At 39.6% G+C, this 27,387-nt stretch overlaps 1 protein-coding gene across 4 annotated transcripts in view; it reads left to right on the forward strand.

Moving 5' to 3' along the window:
* The window catches only part of BMPER (BMP binding endothelial regulator), a 147,494-nt gene that overhangs the window by 85,134 nt on the left and 34,973 nt on the right, over positions 1–27,387 (forward strand). For 3 of the 4 annotated variants that reach the window (XM_059848601.1, XM_059848611.1, XM_059848582.1), the window contains 3 exons: positions 601–646; positions 8,928–9,257; positions 16,370–16,706. In XM_059848601.1, coding sequence (XP_059704584.1) covers positions 601–646; positions 8,928–9,257; positions 16,370–16,706 — 713 coding nt within the window. The remainder of the gene's footprint in view (positions 1–600; positions 647–8,927; positions 9,258–16,369; positions 16,707–27,387) is intronic. The other variant, XM_059848592.1, reaches the window with a different exon arrangement.

The following is a 27,387-nucleotide window of genomic DNA, read 5'->3' on the forward strand; positions in this document are numbered from 1 at the left end:
TTCAGGCTTCTCTGCTAGCTTGCTGATTAACTAGGTAATTTAAGTAAAATCAGATAAAATGTCTTTTAAACTGATGAAGACTGAAAAGGAACATGAATGTACATACAGAGAGGCATGATCCTGTGCCTAGTCAGCCTTGTATAAGGCACACCAGAAATAGAATTGAACGGGTTCGTTCCTTCCTTCCTTCCTTCCTGCCTTCTGCCTTCCTTCCTTCCTGCCTTCTGCCTTCCTTCCTGCCTGCCTGCCTGCCATGAAGCAGGAAAGGTATATATTTTGGGAAGGTGGGAGAAAAGGGAGTGATCTTGTTAACCCAGTGACTGCTTTAACTATCTGTGCAAGTCCAAAATTCTCTCATACTCTCTAAAGAGAAAAGTGGTAACAGAGAACCCTTTTGGTATTTCATTTCTTAAAAGACTGCCAGGAAGCTCGTTGAATAGCTCTGTCTGTTTTTAGCACCTGATATTTGAAGTTGTAACCAGGGCACTGAGTTCAAACACAACTTGAATTATTTTCAAAGGCTTATCCAGTCTTACAAGATGACACAGTCATTGCTCCAAGAACTCTTTCATTAAAACAGCCTGTGTTTCTCCCAATTAGGGTAAAATCCTGAACAGGAAAGGATGCTGTCCGATTTGCACTGAAAGTAAGTCCTTTCTTCACATTCTTTAAATTCTTTTTCATTCTTTCTGAGAAAATAAATATATAGAAGTATGCTTGCTTTTCTGCCTTCTTTTTAGAGGCAGCTGAAGGGCAAATGATTATTTGCAGCAATGGATTTTGCCTCTTATAAATCTGTAATTGTAAAATAAAATGCCTGGTTATTTTGTTTTTATTTTGTTTTTGAAAATGATGCTATTTTTTTCAAATATGAGATGCTGCATTTTGAAAGATATTGTTGGTCTGTGAAATTTGTAGGCAATAAAACAAGAAACTGAATAGAGTTATAACTTTTAGGACTTGGGTACATTTTACACCTGTAACTAACAGTCCAACTATGTGCATATATAATCACACTTTTGCAACTGATTTGTGAGAGTTAAAAAAAGCTGTGCAGAAATCTGAGACAGTATGGGGCAGCAGTGGAAAGTAGAATAGAAAACTAATTTTCTTTGTTTATGATGCTAAGTTAAACTCTTACATTCTTATCCCTTTACTCCTCTCTTCAAGAATGATCATTAAATTGCAGTATCACCCTCCTAGTCAGCAAAGGACTTATACAAATACTTATCTTTAAGCTTGTTAACTCAACAGGGAGAGCTGAAGTTAACAAGATACCATTACGTATTTCCTTCAGTACATATTTAAGTATTTTACCAAATATGGACAGACTGCTAAAATGGGGTTTTACGGCCTATAGGAAGGCTTTTGAAAGGAGAAAATGTTCTTCTTTTCTCTAAAATCAAATGGTTTTGCTCTTCAACTCAGTTCTGGGTTCTCTTGAATTGCACAACCACATATCCTAAATATCTGTTTTTTTACTCTGTGGCTCAATTATTTTGAAACATGTATCTTGGGATAAAATACATCTACCTTGCAATTCTTCATTATCAAAATGAGATATACAAGGGACAACACACTCTGAAACACTTGAAATAATACTGAGCAAAGGAAGAAGTGAAAGGGGATTCCACTGACTAGCAGTTGATTTCATGTTAGCTCAGTTTAAAAGGAGAAGAAATATCCATAGACCTTTGCTCAGATATGACATACCATAGTGTCATGAATTTATCAATCTCTATCTTGGCTCCTTTTTTTGTTTCAGTCTCATTTAACCTTTCTCGTGTGTTCTTCCTGTGTTCTTCTGTGTAACATGAGAGGCAAGGAAAAGACTGGGGCCAGCCGTTTCGTCAAAGCTCAGGAGACCCTCTCCTGTAAGAGGTTCAAAAGAAGAGAGTACAGTGACTCCTTCAGAAATGCTGTCAGAGAGTAATGACTTGTGGTAATTGTTTCATGGGAGAAGGAGCAAAAAATTGCAGTTCTTCAAAGTTAAAATAACTTCTCTAGGAGCCAGGTTACCTAAAATCTCAAAACTTCTTGGTGATATAAAAAGGGAATTCTCATGACTACAAACATGTGAAATTAAGGCCAGATCATTATTGCTTGTCCTCCGGCCATGCAGATCTGTAAAGAGCCTGGCTCCATCTTCCCAGTGACCTCTTTCATGTACTGGCAGCCTGCTATTAGGTCTCCCCAAAGGATAAACAACCTTGTTCCCTTATGGTAAGGGATCAAGGGTGTTGAGGGTCCTATCTGGATTGCACTGCCTGTGCTTGACCTTAGAGGCTCATCCTGTCTCACTGTCCATGCTCCACCATTGCACATGAAACAGAGGGGTCTTTTCTTTACAGTTATCTCACTATGGACCCATTCAGTACTTGGAGAAGAGCTGATTCCAAACTTTCATGATTAACAAGTCATTCTTGGCTTTTACAGAGAATGTGAGCAATGAGCTTAAATACCCAGTGTCATACAGCAGTGGTGGCTACCACTAGCTGTTTTAACACTGGTATTTTAACATTCGCCATTTGCAAAGAATTAATTCCACCTTTGCAGAAGAAGTGCTGGAAATCTCATCATGACTGTCATCTGACAGTAATTGGAAACTTTGCTAATTCAGCCAGTTTCTGATAAGATGTACACACAGCCCCTTCACTCACCCACTCACTCATGTTGATCCTGATCTTGTCTTCATATACTAACACACCAAGCATTTCTGGTGCTCCAGCCGATATTAATTTTCCAACTAAAAACAACATAGGGAGGTACAAGAACATGCTGTACATGGGGGAGCTTTGAGTACAGTTTAAATGCAGCCAATTTCTATGAAGTGGGTCAAAACCAGTCACGTTGTGAAAGGATACACTTTAAACTGGAAAAAAAAATAATCAAAGGATTATTTTCAAAGCAGTTTGTTGCAAAGAGAAAAAGTACCTCGTCTCCTGAAGGGCTGGAGAGTCTCTTTTGTCTACTGTTGCTGAAGTTAACTATAGTTAGTTTTGGCATGTTGCTTTTTAAGCTCCATGGCTGGCGTACAGTTATCACTAATTAAACACAGTGGTCATACCAGTGGAAAATTCAACAGTTTAGTTTATGCTGCTGTAAAAAATTTAATGAAATGTACTCTTTTGGGCTTGATTTAGAAAAATCACCACTGACGTCAATTCCATAAATTAGTAATCCTATGTTAGACCAAGGTCATTTTCATATTAAAAATAAGAAAAAACTAAACCTGAGTTCAAATAACAGTAACAGACTGCTCTCAACTTCAGACATAGATAGGAACTTGCAGTGGAAGTAAAATCTTTGTTCTCAACAAAGAAGAATTCATAGGCCTTGCTGAAATTACAATACACATATTTATGAAAAATTGTTTAGCAACAATTTTTGTTGCTAAAATCATGTAGATACACTTAAATCATTATTAATAGTCCTAGCACAATCTTACGCCAGTCATTGTGAGATTTTGTGGATGAAGTTTTTTCAAAGTAGACTGCAGTCATCTAGGTTTACATGTGCGGTACACGTGATTGATCTTGCAGTAAAGGCTGCTTTTGGGACAGAAAATTTCGTTCATCGCAAATCATTCCTGCTTGTTTAATTGACAAAATGATCAACAGAGCTAAACCAAGTTCAAGGGCATTTAGACCCACCTAAGGAGTAAGAGGTTGGTACTTTCCCTTGGTCCAGCATCCTTTTTATGTGTTTTTATAGAATTACTGAAAAAAGTACTGACTTTCAAAGAATAGAAAAGAAAAAGAAACAAAGTGAGGTTATGCATTGTGGGTACCTGTAAGAGAAGGAAGTGGGTCTAAAGGATCATATAGGTCCCTGTTTTTTCTGTTATTTCCTTTCCGTGAAGAAATACAGCAACAAAAAGACTGCAATTGTTTATTCATGCTGGAATACTGTTCATGATTTACCTCCCATTTCAGCTGTGATGGTCTACTGTATAAATATGTATTTGGACAAATTGGAATAGCTATTTTATTTATGAAATAGACCATAAAGACTCCTGTGGAGTTTTTGACACCACACCTTGTAATGTGTATTATATCAAGCTGCACTTTGCAGTGGTTATGAGGAAAGTCCTCTATGGCTATGCATTTTTTACAGAAAACCTAATGAAATTCTATTATGCGTGTTCTATAGCTAGTTTTTAGAAGTTAATAATGTGTTCTGTTTGATTTAGGGCTTAATTCAGCATATGGGCTAATTACATTTAAAGTTTCATTTTATTTTAAAGAAGCTGAGATATTTTTGAATTATAGATCTGCAACCAGAACACCCTTCACTGGTAAACTTGTGTTTTTTCCTCCCTCTCCTAACTTAAAAGTGTCCAGACCAATTTTAGTTATAATTTAAAGTATATTTTTCTTGGCCACTCTTAACTACCTACAAGCCCAGCAGAGTGTGACCAGACATCTGGACATCTTGGACTTCAATTGACTGCTCTGATCTCCTGAAAAAACAAAAAAAGCTATTCCATGAGCACCAGAGCTAACAGGGCCTGGTTTCCTATGGATTTGTGTCCCATTTCCTTTATGTCCCAACAAATAATAAACCCAGCTAGAGACAATATATCCTGTGGCTGGTCTGGAGCTACAAGTGTGCTAATTGCCCAGCCAATATGCTCGTGCTCTCAGCTGGTCAGGATGTGTGTGCTGACTGTCTGTCTGGCCTCCACCACGCAGTATATATATTTTGCCTTTCTAAAAAGGCTAAATACTGTCTGGGGGAATGAAGGCACTGGGTGGAAGGCAGAAAGGTTCTTTTTGGCAACCACTAAGTTTAATAAGTGGTTCTTACCTGTACTCAGCGTATTACTTACTAGAAATGAGTGGTCTTTCAGACTTTTATCCCTCCACACTGGCCAAATAGGCTGTGATTTTTTTTTCTTTATGAGAGTATGTTGAAACTTAGGAAATGCTAATGTGTTCTTTTCCATGCTGTTGCTTTTTTAGCTTCCTTTTTTGTAAAGCTACATGTGTTTTCAAAAACATTGCCTTTTCTAATGAAAGTCACTATTTCATTTGAATTGGGAGCATGATTTGAAAATTCAAGGAAAGCATGCCAAAAGTTCTATAGTATTCACTTTTAGCACCTAAATACTGTTATTAGTTGGCAAGTGAGCTGTAGAGCCTTAGGTGGGAGCTGAGCAAACTGCATTAATCACACATGTAGTTTAATATTTTAGTCAAACGTGAAAGTGTGAAGTCCGTATTTAGTTGCTTGAAAAACAAATGTAAAAACTGCCAAGCTCCCAAAAGTTTTATGAAGGTCTTAATATTGATTTGGGAGCAGCATGCAGGATTTCCAGCGAAGATTTAGGGGTGTTTGCATCCAGCTCTCAATAATATTTAATCAGAGTTGAGTGCCTGAGGTGTTTTGAAAATCACAGCCTCCTAAACATAGCTCTGGGGCCCTCTTTTGAAAGATCTGCGTTTTTCAAGAATAGAGAGGGAATGGGTAAATTTGCATTCATGTGCATATCTAGATGAGCAAAAGAACGCACCAGAGATCATGATGGCCACATTCAAAATGAGGAAGAGGCAATGATTCTTCATTATCTTTGCCCAAGGATGTTGTAGATGCTAAAAACAATTTTGGAATGGAAAATAATCACAGAAATTATTTCTATAAATTAACAGAAACCATGTCTAGCTCAGAAAGTCCCTAATCTGAAAGTCGTTGGAGGCTGGGGGAATCTCAGGGGGAAATATTGTATAGAATAGCCCTTTTCTAGCTCTACCTTAGACAGCTGACACACAGGGTGTTGGCAATAAGCTAGGAACAATTTACTATAGGGAAAAAAGGGAAAGATCTGCACCTGTGACCCTATGCCTTGTTATCATGAGCTAGCAAAATTCATACTCCAGGGCTGGGGAACATAACTTTGGTGATACAGCAGCACCTCTTCATCTCTTATGCCCCAACAGAGAAGAAAGTCACACACAATCCTAACTAGAGATCAGTGTTTCCAATAAATTTCAAAAATTGCCAAGTAAAAAGGTTGGTTTGTTTCAAAAGGGAAAAAGAAAAGAAAAAAGAAAAGAAAAAAGAAGAAAAAGAAGAACAAATTTTAAAAAAGATAAAGAAGAAGGAAAAGGAAAAAGGAAAAGGAAAAGAAAAAGAAGCAAACCATAAAATATGATGTGATTGAAACTCTCCAAAAAGGAAATAAACAACAAGTCAAAAGCTAAAAATGGCAGGAATTCTTTTCATGTTGACAGCCTTGTAACACCCGCTATTTAAGGTTTAGTTCTAGGCCAATAAGTTTTTCTTACTGGCAGTGCCTGAGTTATCACACACACTCTTGCAGGGTGTGGATTTATTTTTAAAAGCCACAATTTTAGCAAACCTTTCAAGAGTGTTTTACACAGTGATATCAGAGAATCAATTATTCAGACTGTTTTTAGGTGGATTTTCCCTCCTCCATTTCCTTGGTTATTAAAGAAAACAGCAAAGTTTGGATCAGACCTTCAGCTATCCAGTCCAAAATACTTTTTTAACTGCACGGCATCAAATTGACATATGACGTGACATGATGTAACATAACATAAAACAACATTACTCTGCATAGCACATTAGAAATTAAAAATAAATATTTCCTTTGGATCCCATCGGTACTATCAATTTTACTTGCACATCTCTAAATTATGTTTGTTCCTCTCATGTCTTGCCTTTTAGCCACTTGCTTAGGTGAAGAACCAGCCTCCTCCTCCCAGTAGGTTGGTTCAAAACATGTATAACATATCCACATTCTTGGCCTTTAGAAACACAGAGAAAAATCAGATCTTTCCTTTAGAATCTTCACTAATGTTTGGCAGATGTTTTTTTATAAAAGTTTTTGTAAAAGTTGTCATTAAATTTAGGAAAAAATTAAAGCTGGAAAAGTAGTTGAAGTGCAGTAGTTGAAGTACAATCTGAGCTGTTAATAACATGTATCTTAATACTCATCATGCAGATACTTAGATGTATACAAAAGGAAATCAGAAACATGTTAGTATGATTTAGTAATGGGTAAAGTCAGATAGTCTCCATACAAAATCTATAGATTATTTTTCCTATTGGTAAAAATGATGTTATTAATCAAAATCCATATAGTTCCTTCCAGTTTATGGAGAATTAATTAATCTTTTAATGAACTCTGGAAAGCAGTAATTGACATCCTCATTGGTATCAGTGAGGAAAAGAAAACTCACAGAAGTGCACATTTTTAAAAGCGCTCTTTTGCCTTAATGTCTTGGTTTTCAGGGTCTGCTTAAAGTCTGTCAGACCTTTTTTCTGGAGATGTTGATCAAATATGGACCATTATGATTTCTGATGGAGTTGTCAATATGATGTCCTTGAGAAATTGAAATTGTCCTTTTGGTCCATAGTTGCCAGACATTGTAAAGAGGAGTAATAATGATGCCAAGATGAGTTACTGGCATAGCAAAAGAAGCATGCATGTGGCCAATTAGGGGTAAAGTACAAATCACCCAGGTACCAGATCTGTGATGGCTCTGCACCATGCAGTGAGGGGAAAGTGAGATTAGGCTTTAGGAAGACATTTGTTGTGATAGGGACAGACCAAAACTGCAACAGGTTGCCAGAGGTGGCAGTGGAGCTGCTGTTATTACTGCTGTTTATGGGCAAGTTAGATTAATTCCTGACAAGGAATAATATAGGTGCAGGTGATTCTTCATTGCAGCTGGAGAAAATAAAAGGTAATATCTCCTGGGGACTCCTTCAGCTCCATTTTCTGTGTCTCCATGTAGGTTTCCTTTACAGCTCTTTACAGCTAGAAAAACACCAGAAAGCCTACAGTTACTTTAGCATAGCACTCTGCCTAGGCTGAAAAAATTGTTGGGAAAGGAGTATTGTGTAGTTAGAACTGTATTGCACTCCATGGGAGAAATACCCTTCCCATTCTCCATAACATTCATGTCTCCTTCTTTTTTGTAGATTTGAATTTGGCTTTTTTTAAGCTGTTTTTTCAGCAAGCCATTGTTAGTTAAACAGACATCATCTTTCAAAAGCAGCCTTGGCCCATGGGTATACAGCTGGCAATAGCAGTATGCATTTCTCTGTCTTGAGACTCCTTCTTTCAGGAATACCAGCAATGTGGTTAGAACCTATTGTTATACCAGCAGGCAGCAAGGCAAATATATTTGCTGCTATCTTTGGTTGTGAGGCAATTCAATCAGTCGCTGGGTAGCTGCAGGGTAACTCAGCATCATTACTGTGAATATGGAAATGCTCTGTCTTTGGGCTGTGAGCTCTCTGACCAGCGTATGGCTTCAAACATCCATAAGAGATTTTCATCCATTTGTAATGATGCAAATGATTGGTAGAGACACCATGCTCTTTGGCAGTCATTGCATCATGTTCATCATGTACTAATGACTTTTAGTTGGTAGTGTGATGTCAATAAATACTACAAGTCACTTGTGTATAAACAGCATATACAATAGCTTGTAACACTGAAAAAAGTTGCTGGTTCTACGGGTATTTTGGGGAAAACACAAGTAAACACATCTAGTTTATAAATGTACAATATTTATAAGCGTATATATGTAAAATATGAACTGACCCAGCTCCTGCTAAAGTGATCTGATGATTTTTAATTTCAGGGAGTCACTGAAAAAGTTCACAGGCGTTGTAATAACCTAAACTGTATGTTATGTTTAAGGGACAAAGCTACAGTTCAGCCTTCCTATGCTGCCCCAGGGATATGGCCTTAGTTACCAGCCACTTTGAGAAAGACTTCTAAAGCAATGAATCTTTTGTTTTTCAAAGATATTCTTAATCCCTGTGGGCACCACTCAAAATCTACCCTGTAAAGCAGATAGATTAGGTGAGACCAGGATCTCTAAGTTCTTATCAACTGCTTTTTTCCAACTCTGATTGATATGGCGCTTTTGTTTCTCACTCACCTGCAGAGCCTGGAGTTTGCACTGTATTTGGAGATCCTCACTACAACACTTTTGATGGACGGACATTTAACTTTCAGGGAACATGTCAGTACGTTTTGACGAAAGACTGCTCCTCCTCTGCCTCGCCCTTTCAGGTGCTGGTAAAAAACGATGCCCGTCGGACCCGTTCTTTCTCCTGGACAAAGTCAGTGGACCTTGTGTTGGGCAGAAGCACAATCAGCCTCCAGCAGCACCTCACAGTGAAGTGGAATGGGACCCGAATTTCACTACCTTGCGAGACACCACAATTTCACATCGATTTGGATGGTTATTTGCTGAAAGTGACAACCAAAGCAGGTAAGACAAGTATGTGTGTGTCTGTATATGTGTTTGTGTATGTGTCTTCTTTCTCTCTGAAGAACTTCTGAAGTTCAGCATGAACAGGAGTCAGGAAAAAAACATGATAGCAGTAATAAATATCATTATAACTCTTTAGAGATCAGAGAAACCCACAGCGCTTTCAAAATTCCCGCAGCCCACAAGCAGACAGAAATCCCAGCTATGAGTTTGAAGCCTGCAGGATATTGCTAAGCTGTGTTTCGTTCTGCACCTGATAATTAGCTGCCCAAACAGACAAATGTGCCATGACTTTCACTTCCAGTAACTTAAAAGTGGCTTATGGAGAGTATGGTGGGTTGACCCTGGCTGGACATCAACCAAGCATGCCCACCAAAGCCACTGTATCACTTCCCTCCTCACCTGGACAGGAAAGAGAAAATATAGTGGGAGATTCGTGGTTCAAGATAAGGACTGGTAGATATCACTCAGCAATTACTGTTGTGGGAAATAATAGACTCAGTTTGGGGAAATTAGTTTAATTATTGCCAATAATATTAGGGTAGGATAATGAGAAATGAAGTAAAATCTTCCAAAAGCCTCCACATTCCAAATCCCCTTCTTCAAAAGCTTAACTTTACTCCTGATTCTCTCTACCTCCTCCTGCCCTGAGTGGTGTAGGGGGATTGGGAATGGGATTTGCAGTCAGTCCATCACACATATTGTATCTACCAGTTCTTGCTCCTCAGGGGTAGGACTCCTCACACTCATTCCTTGATCCAGCATGGGGTCCCTTCCACAGGAGACAGTTCTCTGCAAAGTTTTCCAATGTGAGTCCCTCCCATGGGCTGCATTTCTTCACAAACGTCAAAAATGCAGGTCCCTTCCACAGGTGTGTGGAAGGGTGTTCCTCCAGGAACAGACTCCAAGGTGTATTCCCCATGAGGTCACAAGTCCTGCTAGCAAATATGCTCTAGGGTGGGCTCCTCTATTCATGGCTTCCCATGGGTTCACAGTCTCCTGGCCTCCATCTGCTCCAATGTGGGGTTACCCTGATGCAGTTGGATGTCTACTCCAGCATGGACCTCCATGGGCTGCAGGAGAGCAGCCTTGTCTCACCCTCGGCTGCAGGGGAATATCTGCTTCAGTACCTCCTCTCCCTCCTTCTCTGCTGACTGCAGAATTGTTTATCTTATACTCTCCCTCCTCTTTCTGACTGCAGTTGCACAGGGCTTTTCTCCCCCTTCTTAAATACGTTATCCCAGAGGCGCTACCACTGTTGCCAAGGCCGAGCCCATCTTGGAGCCAGCTGGAAGTGGTCCATCTCAGAGACAGCTGCAATTGGCTCTGTTGGACATGGGGGAAGTTTCTGGCAACCTCTCACAGCAGCCACCCCTGTAGCTCTCTCCTTCCAAAATCTTGCCATAAAAACTCAATACACGGTATCGTTTGATACTTACAGATAAGAACAGAGAAAATATCAGTTCTTAAACATAAAATTCATGCTTTTCAAAGTTGAACATATCTTGCACTTAAGGTGATCAATTATATATTCATAGTTATAGATGGCTGGAATGAGTTTAATTTCTAAAATTATGGAAATATTTCACTGGGGCGATCCAGCAAAATGGAGGCACTGGCTTGAAAAGCAAGGCCTAATTTACTGTTCAGTAATCTTATTATCTTATTAATCTTCAGCCATCTAATTTGGCTTGCTTTGTGCCCAAGTAAGAAGTTGTCTGCAAGGAACAAACACCACAAGCAAGAGGAAATGAGAAACTTTATAGAATTTTTTCACTGGGGGAAAAAAATGGAGAAATTTCTGTTTCAGAAGGATTTTTTAAAAAGATATGCTTTCCTAGTGTAGGAGAGGGAGGAAGTAATGCAAAATAAGCAAAACTGCTACACTAGAAGTAAAATTACTACCTTATTTCTAGAAACAGGGAAGGGAAGTAGCATTCTCTTACGTCTTTTGAGTCTTAGAAAATACATTAATTGTCAAAATGCTAAATTGTCAAAATGCTAAAAAGTAAGAGGACTTATTTTTGTTTTGATAAACTGTTCTGAAACTATGGTATCTGTGCATAGATAAATACTGAGGGGAAGTTTAAAACTTTCTCATTAGCATGTGTTAGGTACTACTGTAGTCCTGAGAGATTTCTCTTCCACAGTGAAGTAGTTTCAGTGAGGATACTGTTTACTGTTAATTCAATTAAATGCCATGTGAAAGCAGTGAAACCAGTCTTTCTTATGGGGTGATGCAGTCACAGGCATGACGCATAGTCATACTCATTATCTAGCATAATTTTTTTTCAGGGGGGACGCTATTCCCTACTGTTGAGCTGAGAATTTAGACACCTGTTCATATTGCCTCTGGAAAAGTGAGTCTGCATAATGTGGATCCTAGCTCTGGGCTCATTCCTCAAAGTGGCAGTGCAGATTTTTGTGGCTGTCTGTAAAATGCACACAAGTTGACCATTATTCACAACTTCTAATTAGAAGCATCTTGAGGGTTTTTCTTTGCAGCCAGCTGAACACCATGAATGCAGGCGATGTGGATTTCATTAGCCAACCACAGGCCAAGGAAAGGTTTTCAACCGAAGATGAATGACAGCTAATCCTGCTGCTATTCCATTTGTCTCTGGTGCAAGCCTAAAAAATGACTGCACACATCCTTGGCCATGTGTTGGCAGAGGAAGTGCAAACATGGCATATGACAACATACCAAACAGTGTGTAATCACTGCAAATTATAGCCTAAATAATTCCTCCCCTTAGCGGAGCAGGATCAGGTTTCTCTTGCTGAATACAGCATGATGGGCCAAGTCCTACTTTCTTCAGCACATAAGGCCTGAGAAGTAGCAGAATGACCTGGCTCCATTTTGCTGGGAGAAGACAAGCAGCAGAGAGGCTGTAGAGAGGAAGAATGTGCTGAGTAGAACTGGTTTAAAGGCAAACATTTTGTTCCAGAGGAAGTTCTGAGTACCAGGGGAAAAAAATTGGAGAAATTTCTGTTTCAGAAGAAACATGGATTTTTAAAAAATATATGCTTTCCCAGTGTAGGGTGAAAATAGAGAGGGAGGAAGTAATGAAAAATAAGCAAAACTTCTGCCCCAGAAGTAAAATTCAAAGTAAAATTGGGCTGGGAAATGCAGAGTCTGGTGCTTACAGCTCAGCCAGCATTCCCACGGATTTTGGTTTTCCTTTTGCAGAGCTGGGAATTGAGCCTTAGATAAAACAGACAAGCCTAAAGATTCAGGAAGTCTTGTGGTCCCTGGCTACAGGGCAGTGTGCATGGCAGGACAGTCTTGGAGTTTCATACCCTGATCATTCAGGCTTCCAGGCAGCCCACCAGGCGAGCTGGCAGGAAACCAGCTTGGAGCCTTGCCAGTGCTGTGTTGGAAGTTCATTGAATACGATATGTCTCCCTGAAGCATTTCAGTTCTGATGAATTGGCATTTTCCAGTGAAAACCTGTTTTGTTGCTAAATTCCTCACCAGCTGTAGTCCTGGATGGCACACAGCAGCAGTCCTTGCACTCTACACTCGCAGCTATGGATGTGCTTGGGATGTGTTAAGTCCTTATCCAAATTTGTGTGCTAGAAAGACAAGAGTCTTTGGTAGGTAAAACGGGGATGGTGGTACTTACCTATTCCTCTATTGCACGAGCATTTTGTTGTTCTTGTTTCTGCTCTTTTTTTTTTTTTTTTTTTTGCACCAAGCCATTTTGCTGCACTTTTTCTGTACTACTTTGGCATTAAATGTTTGGGGACGAGTTGTTTGCCAGTTCTTGAGGATGCCTTTAAACCTCAAGGAAAATCTTGCAGAACAATTGATGAGAGGTCCTATAAAGGGGAACTCAGTATATACATAAATCCAGAAGAATTTTTTTTAATGGAGTAGAGCAGGCAATGTGCCAAGTTAAAAAATCAAGTAACAAGTTGATTAAGCATCCTTCAAAGAGAGGGAGTAACTGGAAAAAATGAAAAAGTAACTCAGAGAATATTCCTTTCCTGCACATCTCCAGATGGGACAGATGTTGCATCCTTTGGCTTCTCATCTCTTGGTTTCTGATTCTTGTCCAAGTGAATGGGAAACTCATTCATTTTGGGCAGGGGGAAGAAAGGGGGGGGCATAGGCACCAAGAAAATCTTCCAAACAGTTTCTCCCTGCCAATGAGACCATTTCAAACACTGCTTTGTAGCATAATCCCATCTGTCACAGCTCTTACTGGTTTACAGAAACTAACTGGACTTTCTGCTTGTGAACAAACAAAAGGCACACACTGCACAGTGTGATCAGGCTCCATCAAAATTATTATGCATGTAGGGGTAAATACCCTTCCTTGTTACTGCAAAAAGGGATAAGCTCTGTTATGGAGAGAAACCTTTAGGCTCTTCATCAAAGCCAGAAATTACCCTTCCATCTGAGCAATTACAGCATAATAAAGTGCAATTAAGCCATACCAGTTAGAGGAAAGTACATCCATGTGGCAGTTACACAGTGAGTCTCTTGAATGAAATCCAGTAATCAAGGCAGGAATCTCTAAATTTAAAAATGTGCATTTTTATATTCTGAGAAGAAAAGCCATAATTTCATGTTGTTTTTCTTCTGAATACCTGCATTTCTTTTGCAGGTCTACAAAAGCAACATGTAACAAGTAAATTAACTCAGGGAAAGAGGACATAAATTTTCAGAAAATTTTTGAAGTTAACTTTTCATAATTAATGTATTTTTACTGAGGGTCAGTAAATTTTGTCTTAAGAAAAAAAAAAAATAGTCTTAAAAGGAAACTTAAGGCAGAATCCGTAGCCAGTCTTTACTGACTTTGTTTAAAGTAGGGAGCTTCTGAGGTAGCTTCTCTGGGGGAAAAACTTGAACGCAGCCTTAAAGCTTTAGTTATTTTCTGAGAATTTGGATCTTGATGCTTTAAACTTTGAGAAAGTTTATGTGATTCTCAAGTCTGAAGAAATCTTGGTTTATAAGTTAATGGCAAGTATTTTCTAAATGCCAGCATGGCAGTATTAATCTTGTGTCTGCAAATCAAGCTGTGTTTTGTTTTGTTCAGTGTTGTCAGAAGCAAAGACAGCTGGATTTTGAATTTGTCCAGCAATGATAATGTATGAAGCAGCTTAACAGGCAGCTTTCCCCCTTGCCACTGTGCTGGCCTCATTAACAGTTGTAGTCTTGCACAATTTCTCAGTTGGCTGGGTGTAAAGTGCCTTTGGAGGAGGAGACAGTGGCCCCATCCATGCTGGGTTTATGAGGTAATTTGAAACTGATTTGAGGCATAGTTAGCTCAGGATACAGTTGTGCTACCATTGCTAAGCTATGGTGGTAAGAAAACAGTGTAATAGACACTAGTGACAGGTAATGCAGAATTACCTTCGCAGCCTTGATGAGTAAATAATTCTCAAAACTCTTGGAGACATGGTGTAACCTACACAAGCACCGGGGCAGGATGTTAAGATGGATGCACACTTCTATAGCCATAATTTCCTCTTGAACCTCACCCTGTTCCTCTGCAGCATGGGTAGGAATTGTCATAGGAGACAATGGGATATGTTCCTAAAGGAAGGGTTCCAGCTTTGAACTGAGTCACTGGTATGTTAATTACTTGCATGAGGATCGGGCAGGATTTGGATCACACAGTGACAAGCGCTGATTTACCAGGGGAAAGGGTGGTGCTAAGCCAGCCCACACAGCAAATGAAGAAAGCTGGAGCAAGCCCTGGTCCTGCACCACAGAATGATGCTCTTTGGTATTCTTGGCTAAGCAGGGGGAACAGGGTAAAATCTGGATTATCCTGTTGAAAAGCAGGATCCTGTGTTTATCCTTTACTAACGGCTGGTCACAGGTATTTTATGAGAATAAGTTAATATCAGCAAAATGATTTGTGATCTTCAGATGCAGCGTTTCTGCAGATGTGACATAGAAGGATTCAGGAGACAGTGGAAGTAATTACAAGAAAGGCCATTTTTGGATAGAAGTTAAGTAGCAATGTTTCTTGGTGTTGTTTTTATTCCAAATGATATCAAAATGGTTTTCCCTTATGAGCTGCCTATTTACTCCTCAAAGAATGGAATCCATTTGATTTACAGTCACTCAGGTAAAAACTAGAAGTTTAGTCTCCACCTGATCTCTGGCCCCTCTAGAGTATCTCTAGGAACAAAAGGACATTCAGAAAGTTGTTTATTTCCTCTGCATTAGACAATCCTGTTGTGATCCAGTGCTGCCTATTTTATCCCATCAAAGGGCCTAGACAGCTGACTTAAGCTAGATACCTGGCTTTTAGATGGGTAGAGACAGATAAAATGGATGTCACTCACAAAAAGTAACTTTGATTTTGATGTTCCAGAAGTGCCAAACCTTCCTGTAAAGCAAATTGTAGGAGAGGGCTTACATCCCAGCCACTAAATGAAGGTTAGATGTTTACCATAATTCCTCAGTTTTACTAACTTATGCAGACAAAAAGCTGGTATTTAATGCCTTCTGAGAAAACAGTTTGAATCCAATCCAGAATGCTTTCTTACATCAGTTTTGTCATCTGATATATCTTTGTTGTAATCTTTTTAACTCTTTTTGCTCCCACAAAATAAGGTAACTTGTATTCGCCTCAATGAGTGATCAGTGTCAGCTTTGTAGGCAAGAGTAGGATGTTTCCCATAAGGTTACAGCTGGAGTCTCATGGGTCACAGACATCTTTGTATTACCATTACCTGTGCAATGGGTAACAATGGTTGAAATTCTGGGCCCCCTGCAAAATCAGCTAGAAATTTACCATAGCAAGTTCAATTTGCAGAATTTTGCAAGAGCCCTCCTTTGATATTGATATCCTGCCTTGGCTCCATATTTTTTAGGATAACCCAATTCATTAGCAAGAAAGAACAAAAATAAGAAGAGATAGGCATGCATGTATTGTAATTGACTGTAATTTAAGAAACACTGCACTTTCCAGAGGCACTTAATGGGATATAGAAATCCAACAGCATTGTCAGAACAAAGCCAATGAGTTTGTTCAGGTTCCCATTAACACTGTTTCACAAACACAAGGTGCAGTTTTTTATCCTCAATTTCTTCTTTATCTCTCTCTCTCTTTCTTTTTTTGGTGCATTTTGTCTTATCTTTTTATCAGGCTTGGAAATTTCGTGGGATGGCGACAGTTTTGTGGAAGTCATGGCTGCACCTCATCTGAAAGGCAAACTCTGTGGTTTGTGTGGCAATTACAATGGGCACAAGCGAGATGACCTGATTGGGGGGGATGGGAATTTTAAGTTCGATGTGGACGACTTTGCTGAATCCTGGCGTGTGGAGTCCAATGAGTTCTGCAGCCGCCCGCCGAGGAAACCCCTACCCGAGCTGTGCCATGGGACAGTCAGGGTGAAACTCCGAGCTCATCGGGAATGCCAGAAACTCAAAGCATGGGAGTTCCAGAACTGTCATTCAACAGTGGATTATACCACGTTTTACCGGTAAGTGTGGCTTGCTGGGGAGGGAGGTTGCTGTGTGATGAGAAAAACCAGGTAGTAGGCCCAGTTTCAGTAGCACTTGAACACATGTTGAGATACGTTTGCTAAGAATTAATATACAAGTTTATATTATGGGAGGTTTTCTGAGTCCAAACCAGAAGATGGTCCTGAGCAAATAGACCTGAGCAGCCGACAGTGAGAAAGGCAGGCAGGCCTGTGATAACCTAGAGAAAAAGTACTTTTGGAGACTGAAGAAAAAGGGGGAAGAGACTTCAGAACATTTTTGTAAATTCTCTCTGATTTCAGACTCAGTTGTATAGTTACGGCTGACTTCAATTGCTATTGCTTGTGGTCCACAGAAGTGTGTCTTCCCAGAAACATTTTTGAAATTACTTTATTAAAGCAAGGATATTAAATATGTCTAATTCCTCTTGGATGGTGTGGTTTGTGGGTTGAGAGTTTGAAACGGGGAGCTTTAACAAAATTCCATGCATGGCCTGTCCTGCCCTGGGAGAAAAGAAAGACAGATGAGGATCTAGAACCCTTGTCTGAATGAATTATTCAAGATTTTTTAAATCTTTAAAATGGTTTAAGTCTAAGCCACAAAGACATATTTTCTGTTCTTTAGTTGGCATGAGTTTATTTACCCCTCACTCAGTAAATACAATTGTCTATTCTTTGGATTGCCTGACATAAAAGGTAAGAGCAAGCTGAGTCACAGTTGTATGGTTGTGGATGAAGCTGCCTGATCTCTGTGCTCCCAGCTTTCCCCACTTGGTCACATTCACTATTTGATTTACAAGGAAAAGCTTTCTAAAATGATTCAATTTCCCTTATGAATTGCCTTTCCTCCTTTTTTATAATGAGACAGAAAGATGTTTATCTAATCCAGCAGAATACATCTGAGACTGGGAAATGCTAGAAGACGACATATAGCTTGGCTTGTAGTCTGTGTGCCTCTGCACTTATTCTGCTATGGTGTATCCCTGTGATAGGAGCCTAAAAGCAAAGAGTAAAGATTATATTTCGTGCAGGTTATGATACTTTATCTTTTCCAATTGCTGAAGGCACAACAGAGAGCACTAGAGAAGCTAACACACAAACAGGTTCTGTTGAATGCATTTCAGTAACATTCCCATCTCACTTCCATTGTCCTTTAAAGGTAAGTGGTGACAATGCAAATGGAAAACAGGTGCAAAGGGATTTGTTTAATTTTGCAGTGGATTTTTTGTTCCTTTTTAAAAGTAGCTCATGATTAATTTAGTGCAATACACTTCCTGACACCAGAGCAGAAAGTGATTTATATTTTGGCTACAACAGTCAAAAAAATTCTACATGCTTGCGCTCAAGAATTACCATAGAGCTTTTCTCTTCCTTTAAAATTATATCTAATGTTTGTCCTGGAAAGGCAATTAAATCAAGCAAGTATTTAATTTGTGTCCTTTTGTAGAAAAATGTATTTTTCCCTCAGGAAACATTACATTGAAATGACCATCATATTTTGTCAGAGGTAGCTGTTGTTTCCATTTCGATGTTGCTAGCTGTTAAAATGCTCAGCTTCCAACATAGGAATGAAGATAAACTATATTTATAGATAAATTATGGTATGTAATAGAATGCTGCTTCTTATTAGAAACTGATAAAGTTGTAGCAAGGAATTTTGTCAGTGACCATAGCTATTTTTTGTACCGGGAAGTGACCGTAAGGAGGTAATGATTATGGGACGCACATTCAAGAAAGATTTGCATTTTTCATTAATTCTGTTCAAAGAACTTATTACTGGTGATGTGCTTTTGCAGGAGATTTAGATTTCCATTGAAATAAATTCAAATTAACACAGCTTTTTACTGAGGTTTTTTTGGTCAATGTTCTCTAATTTCAGGGTAAGTTTAACTAAAATTTTTAAAATTCTGCTTTTTTAACTCTGAGCAGGCTCTTAGCAGCAAGAAAACGGAGGAGGCAGAGTGATAGGGTTAGATTCTTTTTTTTTTTCTCCCAATGTCCTCATTGAATTGAATAGCTTCTCAGTTCTTACCCTCCAATATTATTATGGAATTTTTCCATTTGAAATACTACATTTTCAATACTACATTTTCTTGATCCTTTTTGCCTGTACTACTGACATTGCTTCATTTTCTTTTTGCTGCTCGGGTAGTGATCTGCTATTAATAAAAATTCTCAGAAATAGAAATAAACTCAGCAGGAACATTAGGAATTAGAGTGTGTTTTCTCCAAATACCAAAAAAGGCAGCGAACAATGCATTGCAAACTTTTGTTTGACATTGTGTTACTGAGGAGATTTATGTGAAGATATCTCAAATTCATTTTAAGTCTCATTCTTTTTACAGCTGTAGTTTCTCCTTTTGTGAGCCATCCAAAAAACATATAGTGTGATTGTCATGATTCTTAAGTGAAAAAGATATAGTTCGTGCTTTAGAGAGTAGAGATCTAGCTGCATGTTGACTCCTGTGCTTGACCTTGAGAGATCTTGACACCTTAGGTTTTGCACCTTGCCCTTTTTTTTGTGAATTTGTGACTTTGGCGACTTGTGTTTCCCTGTAAAGCATATGGCAGAAAAAAGTACAATGTAAGCATGTGAGAAAAGATTTTGAAATAGTTCTGACTGCAGACTAACATATTTTTCACCACTTTTTAAGTTCTTTGTTTTGTAACTAAACACATTTTATGTTTTTTTTAAATTGTGGTTTTCTTTGTTTAGTTTGGGGCTGGTATTTTTTGTTTGTCTTTAATGCATTTCTAGTTGTTCAGTACTCATGCGTAATACTCTAAAAATAACCCTTTGGGTTCAACTTTTTGGAGGCAAGTTCATTAAGCAGGGAAAAGATTTTGAATTTCTAGGAGATTTTGGTAAATCCTGTGTGAAAAAGAGATTAGCAGTTAGTGTCATCACCATTGCCACTTGTCTATTTTGGTATTTCATTATGGCTAACCTTCCTAGAGTGGTCCTTGAGAAAAAGAAAAAGGTTAAAGAAAGTTATCAAGGTTACTGAGTATCAAGTTGTAGGCAAGATATTTAAACCATCTATGCAATAAAGCTGTTACTCAAACTCCTGAAACTGCTCTTGAGTATAAGCAGAACTAAAAATAGGTGATGCTATCTCAATGTCTTGTGATGTTGTTAACAAAAGAAGATCTATCACATTATTGGGAAATATTATGGTACCATTTAAGCTCATGGATGATGATTTGGGGATCTTGGGGAGCTTGAAAAAGGAGAAGAGGACTTTCTGTTCTCACAGAACCCTACCCCATGGCTGATCTCATTGAGCATCTTTGAACTGTACTGTAGCATGGGCCTGCAGGTGACTCCAGCAGGTGAGGCCAGGGAGCAACATGATCATGCAGGGCAGGTCACCAGCGTGACCCCATGCCTGCTTTGCGTGGTCATGACTGAAACCTCTCAGGAGCCTCCTTGAGAGGAGCAGGCAGCCCCTACCACGGGTCTAGGGACTGCGGTGAGAGAGCCACAGCAATGCTGCTTTATACAGGGAGAAAGGTGGCTGCAGGAGACTCTGGAGAGGAAGACACAGGACTCATACTCCCTGAACACCTGCCTTCATTAGGATCCGTGACTTTCTACTAGCTTGGTGGGGTCTTTTTTTTTTAAGCAGTTGCATCAACGGATTTGGAACGTGACATCGACATGATATCAGTGTATCACCCTTCTCTAATACACCTACACAGCCGCTGAGCTCATAAGTGACTAATTAGACAGTGCTTGAGTCTCTCACTACTGCCACAACTTTTGAAAAAATTCAGTTTCTTGGTTTTGCTGTGCAGCAGATTTTTCTATTGCCCATTGGAAAATTTGTGTCCCTAACTCTTAAGACAAGTCTTTTTATGATTATTACACTTCCTATTATTAATATATATTTTTGCTATTGTTATTATATTTCAGCAGGCAATAGCACTCTGAATAATTAATTACTCTTTTTCTCTTTTGTAATTGTCCTGGGATGTGTTTTTCTCTTAAACATTTTAATCATCAGTATTTTAGGGCAAGCAATAATTAACATACTAATAGCATCATTTGTTTGAATCTGTTAATCACATGCATTCAATAATCGCAAATCTACTTTATTGCAATTCTTGACTTAAATGTTCCTTGTGATGTGGTGACATTACTTCATCTATAGTTCTGGGTTTATCAGTTAATGAGTTTCTGTCTCAGTTAACCTCTTAACTTTATGCAGTTAACTGCTGCAGTCTTGCAGTTTTTCCAAAAATTTCCACTTAACTAGAAAAGATATTCCTGCTTGGAGTTGAGGCATAATTTGCAATGTTGTGTAGCCTGTTAGATCTCTGTTATTAAGATTGGCAGTGATGGCATAAAATGGCTACAGAGAACATGTGAGCATTGCAAAGATATTTACAAACTGTTTGAAAAATGGGGACCAAAGGTTTGTGGCTTTGAAGCAAAAGGTTTGAAGGTCTTTTTCCCTGTTAGCAATGATGTCCTACAGCTGTAAAATTCATGTGGTTATGCCCATATGTTCACTCAGCAGGATGGTACAAAAGAAACGTACGCTGAAGAATGACTTAAGAAAATCCCGTTTCAAGTGTTTAAGGGGTGGACGGAACTGAGATCTCTGGAACCCTCAGTTTACTGCCAAGGTGCAAATTACAAAATTCTCCCCACAAGGTTTTCAGGTTCTGGCTATGAATTAGGGCACAGCAGTTGCTCTGGCTGAGGCCAGGCTGCTCCAGGGCTCCTCTGTGGTGTAAGTACAGGGCAGCTGTAGCTCTCAGTGCTCACCAGGGTGACTCCTGTCCTGGCTCCTGTTCCTGAACCAGCCTCCACATGTGTCTTTCCATCCACCCCAGGGCAGAGCTGGCCTGTGTCCCCTTTCAAGACAAAGCCAGTGGTGTTGGCTCAAAAAAGGGACTGATGGCATGAAACTGTGACAGCTCCTCTTACTGACCTGGCACAAAGCAGGGGTTGGCTCTTGCTTCTGCTGGCTGAGGAATGGATATTTCTGCGCCTGTCAGACTATCTGCCTGAAGTTGGCCCTGAGTCTGGTACTAGCAGCAGTGTAACCACAACAGAGAGGAGCTCAAGATGAAACAATTTATTCAGCTTCTTGGGCAAATTGTCATGGAGCAGCTGCACAGCCCAAGGAACTTCTGGTTAGAAAGGAATTTAAACATATTTGAAACAATTATTGTTTCTTTTTTTATTTTTAAGCAAATCTGCATGAGGATCTGAATTTTCTATGAAACACAGAATCACAAAATTGGTAAGGCTGGAGGGGACAAGAGGGGAGTCATCTGGTTCAACCTCCCTGCTCAAGATGCATCATCTTAGTGTACAGGGCACAAAATTGCATCCAGAGGGCTCTTGAATATGTCCAGTAAGGCAGACTCTGCAACCTCTCTAGGCAATCTGTTCCAGTGCTCAGTCACCTGCAGAGCAAAGAAATTCTTCCTCATGTTCAGGTGGAACTTCCTGTCCATCAGTTTCTGCCCACTGCCTCTTTACCTGGTGACTTGCACCTAGAAGAGCCTGGAAACATCCTCTTGGCACCCCACTTTTAGATATTTATACACATTAGTGAGGGTCCCTTTCAGTTGTCTTGAGGCTGAACAGGCCCAACTCCCTCATAAGAAAGACACTCCAGTTCCCCAGTCCTTCTTGCTCCCCCAGACCTGCTCCAGCAGCTCCATATCTCCCTTGTACCTAAGAGCCCAAGCTGGACACAGCGCTCCAGATATGGCCTCACCAGGGCTGAGTAGAAGGCAGGATCACCTCCCTAGACCTGCTGGCAGTGTTCTTCCTGATGCATCTCAGGACACCACTGGCCTTATGGGCCACAAGGACACACTGCCAGGTCCTTCTTTGCAGAGCTACTTCCCAGCAGTTTGGCCCCCAGCCTATGCTGGTGCATGGAGTGATTCCTCTCCAGGCCCAGGACCCTGCATTTGCCTTTGTTGAACTTGAGACACTTCCTCTCTGCCCATCTCTCCAACCTGTTGGGGTCCTTTTGAAGGGCTGCACAGCAATCTATTAGTAGATGCATAGGCACTGGGAGAGGCAGTGTGTCCCCAACCCTTGCAAGAGCTCTGGTGCTTGGGAACCAGTTCTTCACACCTGTCTGTCTGGGCTGCCTACTGCCTTTCCTTTATGCCTCTATATGAATTGACATTATCCCTCATACACTCAATGCTAACTTGTGCATTTTGTGTAAGGCTGTGTTTGAAATACAGGTAAGAGGCACCATGTCTTAGACTGTTGGTGGCTGACATGACAGAAAATGGACTTTGTTGTGTCCAGTGCATTTTGGGATTTCTAGGAGCAAGCATCAAACTGTCCTGCCTATATGCTAATGGTAAGGAGTACTGCAAAACTACTGCATATATGTAAAATGTCCACTGTTTTAAGACCTTTCCTTAAAGTATTTTTCATCTGATATAGCCAAGAGTGAGTGAGTTCAAGCTGCCAGAAAAATACTGTTTAGATGTAAAGATTAGAAGTTTGGATTTGGACAAATGGGTTGAGTGGTCAGAAAAGATAAATCTATAGCCAAGCTCAGCTCAATTATCTGCAGATCATGATTCCTCTTCATCTTTCCCACACCCCTTCCCCTGGTGGGGTATTTTTCATGTAACCAAGTCCCATCCACTTGTGTCTGTTTAGAAAAGTACCTCAGGAATTTGGGGCTAGAAAACATTCTTCTCTTTGTATCAGTGGTTATTACAGCTGTAAAACATCGAAGCAGCGCCAGAGGATTCACAGATGTCTCCTTTCCTGTTGAGGTATTAGGATTCAGTGGGGGAAGGAATTAAGGTGGAGGGGCCTCCAAAATCTGACAAAACAGTGGTGTTGGATAGACACCATTCACCTGGGGCTGTCCATAGCTTGCTTCCAGCCGAGGAGTGCATGCTTCCCCTTGTACTTCCCTATATGGAATTTTTTTTTTTTTTGACAAGTAGAGATCTGTTATAGGAAAACCAGATGAAGCAGCATACTACTATGGGATTAAACCTCTACAGGTTTCCTTTCCTTCAAAAGATGGCATTTCTGGAATGTATTTGTTTTGCTTATGTAATTACATGATCACAACCCTACCTGTCCTTTTACACTGAATGAAATGTTATTTCCTACAAGTGCATTATGAGGCTTTCATTTCCTACTTTTCCAGGAAAGAACTTCCTTTGTCATTATCGAGAATGGAGATATATAGAGAATTATGATGAAAACCTGCTTCTGCCTTGTAAAACTTCCTTTCTTTCTTGTGTATTACCTGGCTCAATGAAATTCAAGTCAGGTGTTTCATAACTGATTGCTGTCTTCTTCATTGTCCATTGTCTGACAAATGTGAGACTCTGCATGTGAAACTGTAAGGTCAGTTTGACTGAGGCAGAAATGATCCTGAAGGATGGTAGGCACTATGGAGTATGGAGTAGGGAGACATCTAACAGAAATGCAGGGTATGCCTAATGCCCTTATCATTTGTCAATATGGACTTCATTCTTAGAGCTTGTTGTTCCTGGATTACTTTTAATAGAGGTTTGGTAGTTTGGTGTTGTTTTTTTTCTACAGTGCCTTGATGTCATGAGGTACAATTCTGATTTATTGAAGTCAGTGGGAATTTTGCTGTATTTGGGTGACAGGTTTTCATCATTATGAATTTTCCTGTCCCAGGAAGCTGTATTACAGTAATCTTTGCATCAGTTAGTAATCCTTGTTTTGTCTTCCCACCATTTGCTGTACCACAGCTAATTTCAGAAAGCTTCAGCTAGTTGTTTCATTAGCATTCTTTACTGGGGAAGACAAAAGAAAACACATTCAAATCTGGTCACCCGTATCCTGTTTGCTGGTCTTTTTTTTCCTAGGGAAAAACTCAAGGATGACTTTCCAAGGCAAAAAACCTAATTTGTCTGGACACAGGCAACTGAGAGGTTTGTTCTGTGTTTTGCTCACTAGAATTCACTTGTGGTTCTTTTTTCTTTTCTGTAAGGAACTTGTAGAAAAAAACCTGCAATGATAGATCTGCTGTCCCTCACATTTTTCAAAGCTTGTTTGATAGTCTTTAAAACATGCTCTAGGAATAATTTCTTTAATCTAGAGTTCACCATCATAAATATTACAGCTACACTATTCAAATGCCACTATTTCACAGTGAGCATGAACATGCTGTAGGACTGCCATGGTGAAATACAAACACATCCTTGTTGCATACATTAATATATAGTTTTTGAAAGAGCTCTTTCCTATTCTGGAAAGCACCACTGATGTTTCAGTATTATAATAAAATGCATGATGTTTAAAAAGAGGAGAGAAGGTGTGGAGAGGAACTGGTAGAAAAACAGAGGGATATCCTCCCTTGTAGAAATATTTTAAAAATATGCCACCTGCCAGTTGGTACAACTTAATCCATTGCCAAAGAAAAAATATCTGCTACGCTGCAGTATTTCTTTTTAGATGCAAAAAGAAATCCTATTTTTGGAGAGATGCTATTTGGAAAAGTTTTAAGCATCTTCAAAGGCAACCACCATGTCTCTGTCAGGTACCACAGATTTTTAACTACAGCTACTACAAAATCCAAGACCTCTGTTTGATCTCATTTTAATTAACCTCTACGAAAGGTTTTCAGCAGGGCTTTCTTTGCAAATTTGTTTTAATTTAATTTTAGCTTTTTATGTTTTAAGCTTTATTGCAGTATTGACTTTAAATAAAATGCAGAGATGCTTAGCTGATGGCAATATGTCTATTTCTGTACATAAATAATTCAAGAAACCAACCTATCAGATCTCATATTCTGCCTTAAGGAGAGGTCAGTAAGTGTTGCAAGGAAGAAGAAACTCACCCATCTGGTAGCTGGCCAACTGTACCATGTCATAAATGGGGGAGAAAACCTTTCAGGCCCCTGAGATGATCAGTTTACATCTCTATAACATGACATTTTAATTACCTTTCCTTTAGCATGGATAACTGCAAAGCTACTATATTTCAGTTCCTATTTTAAGCCATCTGCAGTATATCCTACCTAATTAGACACACCGCAAAGATGAGCAAGGGTGTTTGTAAGCAGGCAAATGAGATGAACTTGTAGGAAATGTTTTAAAAATAAGCTTAACCTAATCCTCCTGTTATTCTTATGAGTTCATTTATGTTTCTGGCACGATAACCAGACAAAGCTGGACATGAGCTGTGACTACCACAAAAAAAAATTCTGTAGAAAGCTTGCCTTAGGAAGGTTTTGACAGCTCCAAGAAGCTTATCAAGCTTGCTCTCCCTGTATTTTGGAGAGCTGACTTGCTGCACATGAGGGGTCCATTCTAGAGACATTTTATGGGTTAGATTTAACTGAAAGCTTTCTTGTGGGTGTTTTTAATAGTTGCAGATTTTTCTTTGAGTTTTACTGTCTTGTTTTCTCAATCTCACAGGGCATCCAAAAAATCTGGGATGTTCCCAGGCTTTGAGATCTCTGTGGACCTCTGCATTATGTCAGCTTTTAAGTAGCTGTCTGTGGTATAAAGCAGCAATCCGGGGTATAGGCAAATCTCCTTCTTTCCTGTCTGTCCCCGTAAGGGCTTGCTGTACTGAGAGGTGTGTGAAGATCCCATACTCCACATTTGCTCTCTCAAGTGTACAAACTACTAGTGTGTAAAGCAATTAACATAAACTAGTTATTTTATTTATTTATTTAGGTATAAAATATTTAATTAAAATAAATTAATTATTCAAGCTTCATTTTTCTATCATCACAGCACTTGAAGGAATCAGCATTTCACAAGACTTGTGATTTACACAGTACCTCGAACAAACGCAGCACAATCCATTTTGGGGTCCTCTCCCTTTGCTATTCAACCTGCAAAATGTTTGCACTCTAGGCAGTGAAGCTCTGGGAGCAAGAGCGGATTGAGCACCAGGCGTCAGCAGTGAGATGAGAGACAAATGCAGCCCTTGACTGTGAGCACACAGGTCCTACATATGTGGCTGGGCAAGTTCTGGTGAGGACTTGGGACACGACAACAAAAGGTCCTGACCCCCCATGGCAAGTTTTAGCACCTAAGGATTATTGTACCCTCGGGCATAGCCGCACCAAAGCAAAGAGCAGACTCAATGGAGCAGACAAAAATGGTGTCACAGGTGCTTATCCAACAGTGTGTATTTATCCATCTTAAATGTTTGCCACTGCAATCCCTAATCTTGGGTAATGTGTGGGTATGTGTGTTGGGTTCACACACTCTTAAACTATTGAGATGCCCATTGGAAACACACTGTGTGGCTGTGCTTCCATAATTAACTCTCTCTGGTGGATTCATCAGAGTGGATACAGACTTACAGAGTTAGCCAGTGTCATCCTGGAGCAGGGGTAGAACTAAAATGCCACTGCATCCAAAGTACACTATGACAAGTACCTTCCTCACCCAAAGGGAGCAGTAGGGTTATATTTTAACCCGAAATAGAGGGATGTGCATATGTGAGAGCAGGTGCTGTGAGTTCACCTCTTCATCATGAATCTCTCTCTGACTCCTCCACTTAAGCCAGCTGAAATTAAAATTGTTGGTGAATGTGCCGGGAATACTGAAGGGAGTTGGAGCCATATGTTTTCTTGCATTACGGGGTATTCCTACAACTAACATTCTGTTTACATAATATTCCTGAAACATAAAAGCTAAAACAAATCTGGCATGTGAAAATTAATAACAAGTAATT

Source organism: Haemorhous mexicanus, chromosome 1 (genome assembly GCF_027477595.1).
Source record: "Haemorhous mexicanus isolate bHaeMex1 chromosome 1, bHaeMex1.pri, whole genome shotgun sequence".
Taxonomy (NCBI): Eukaryota; Metazoa; Chordata; class Aves; order Passeriformes; family Fringillidae; genus Haemorhous; species Haemorhous mexicanus.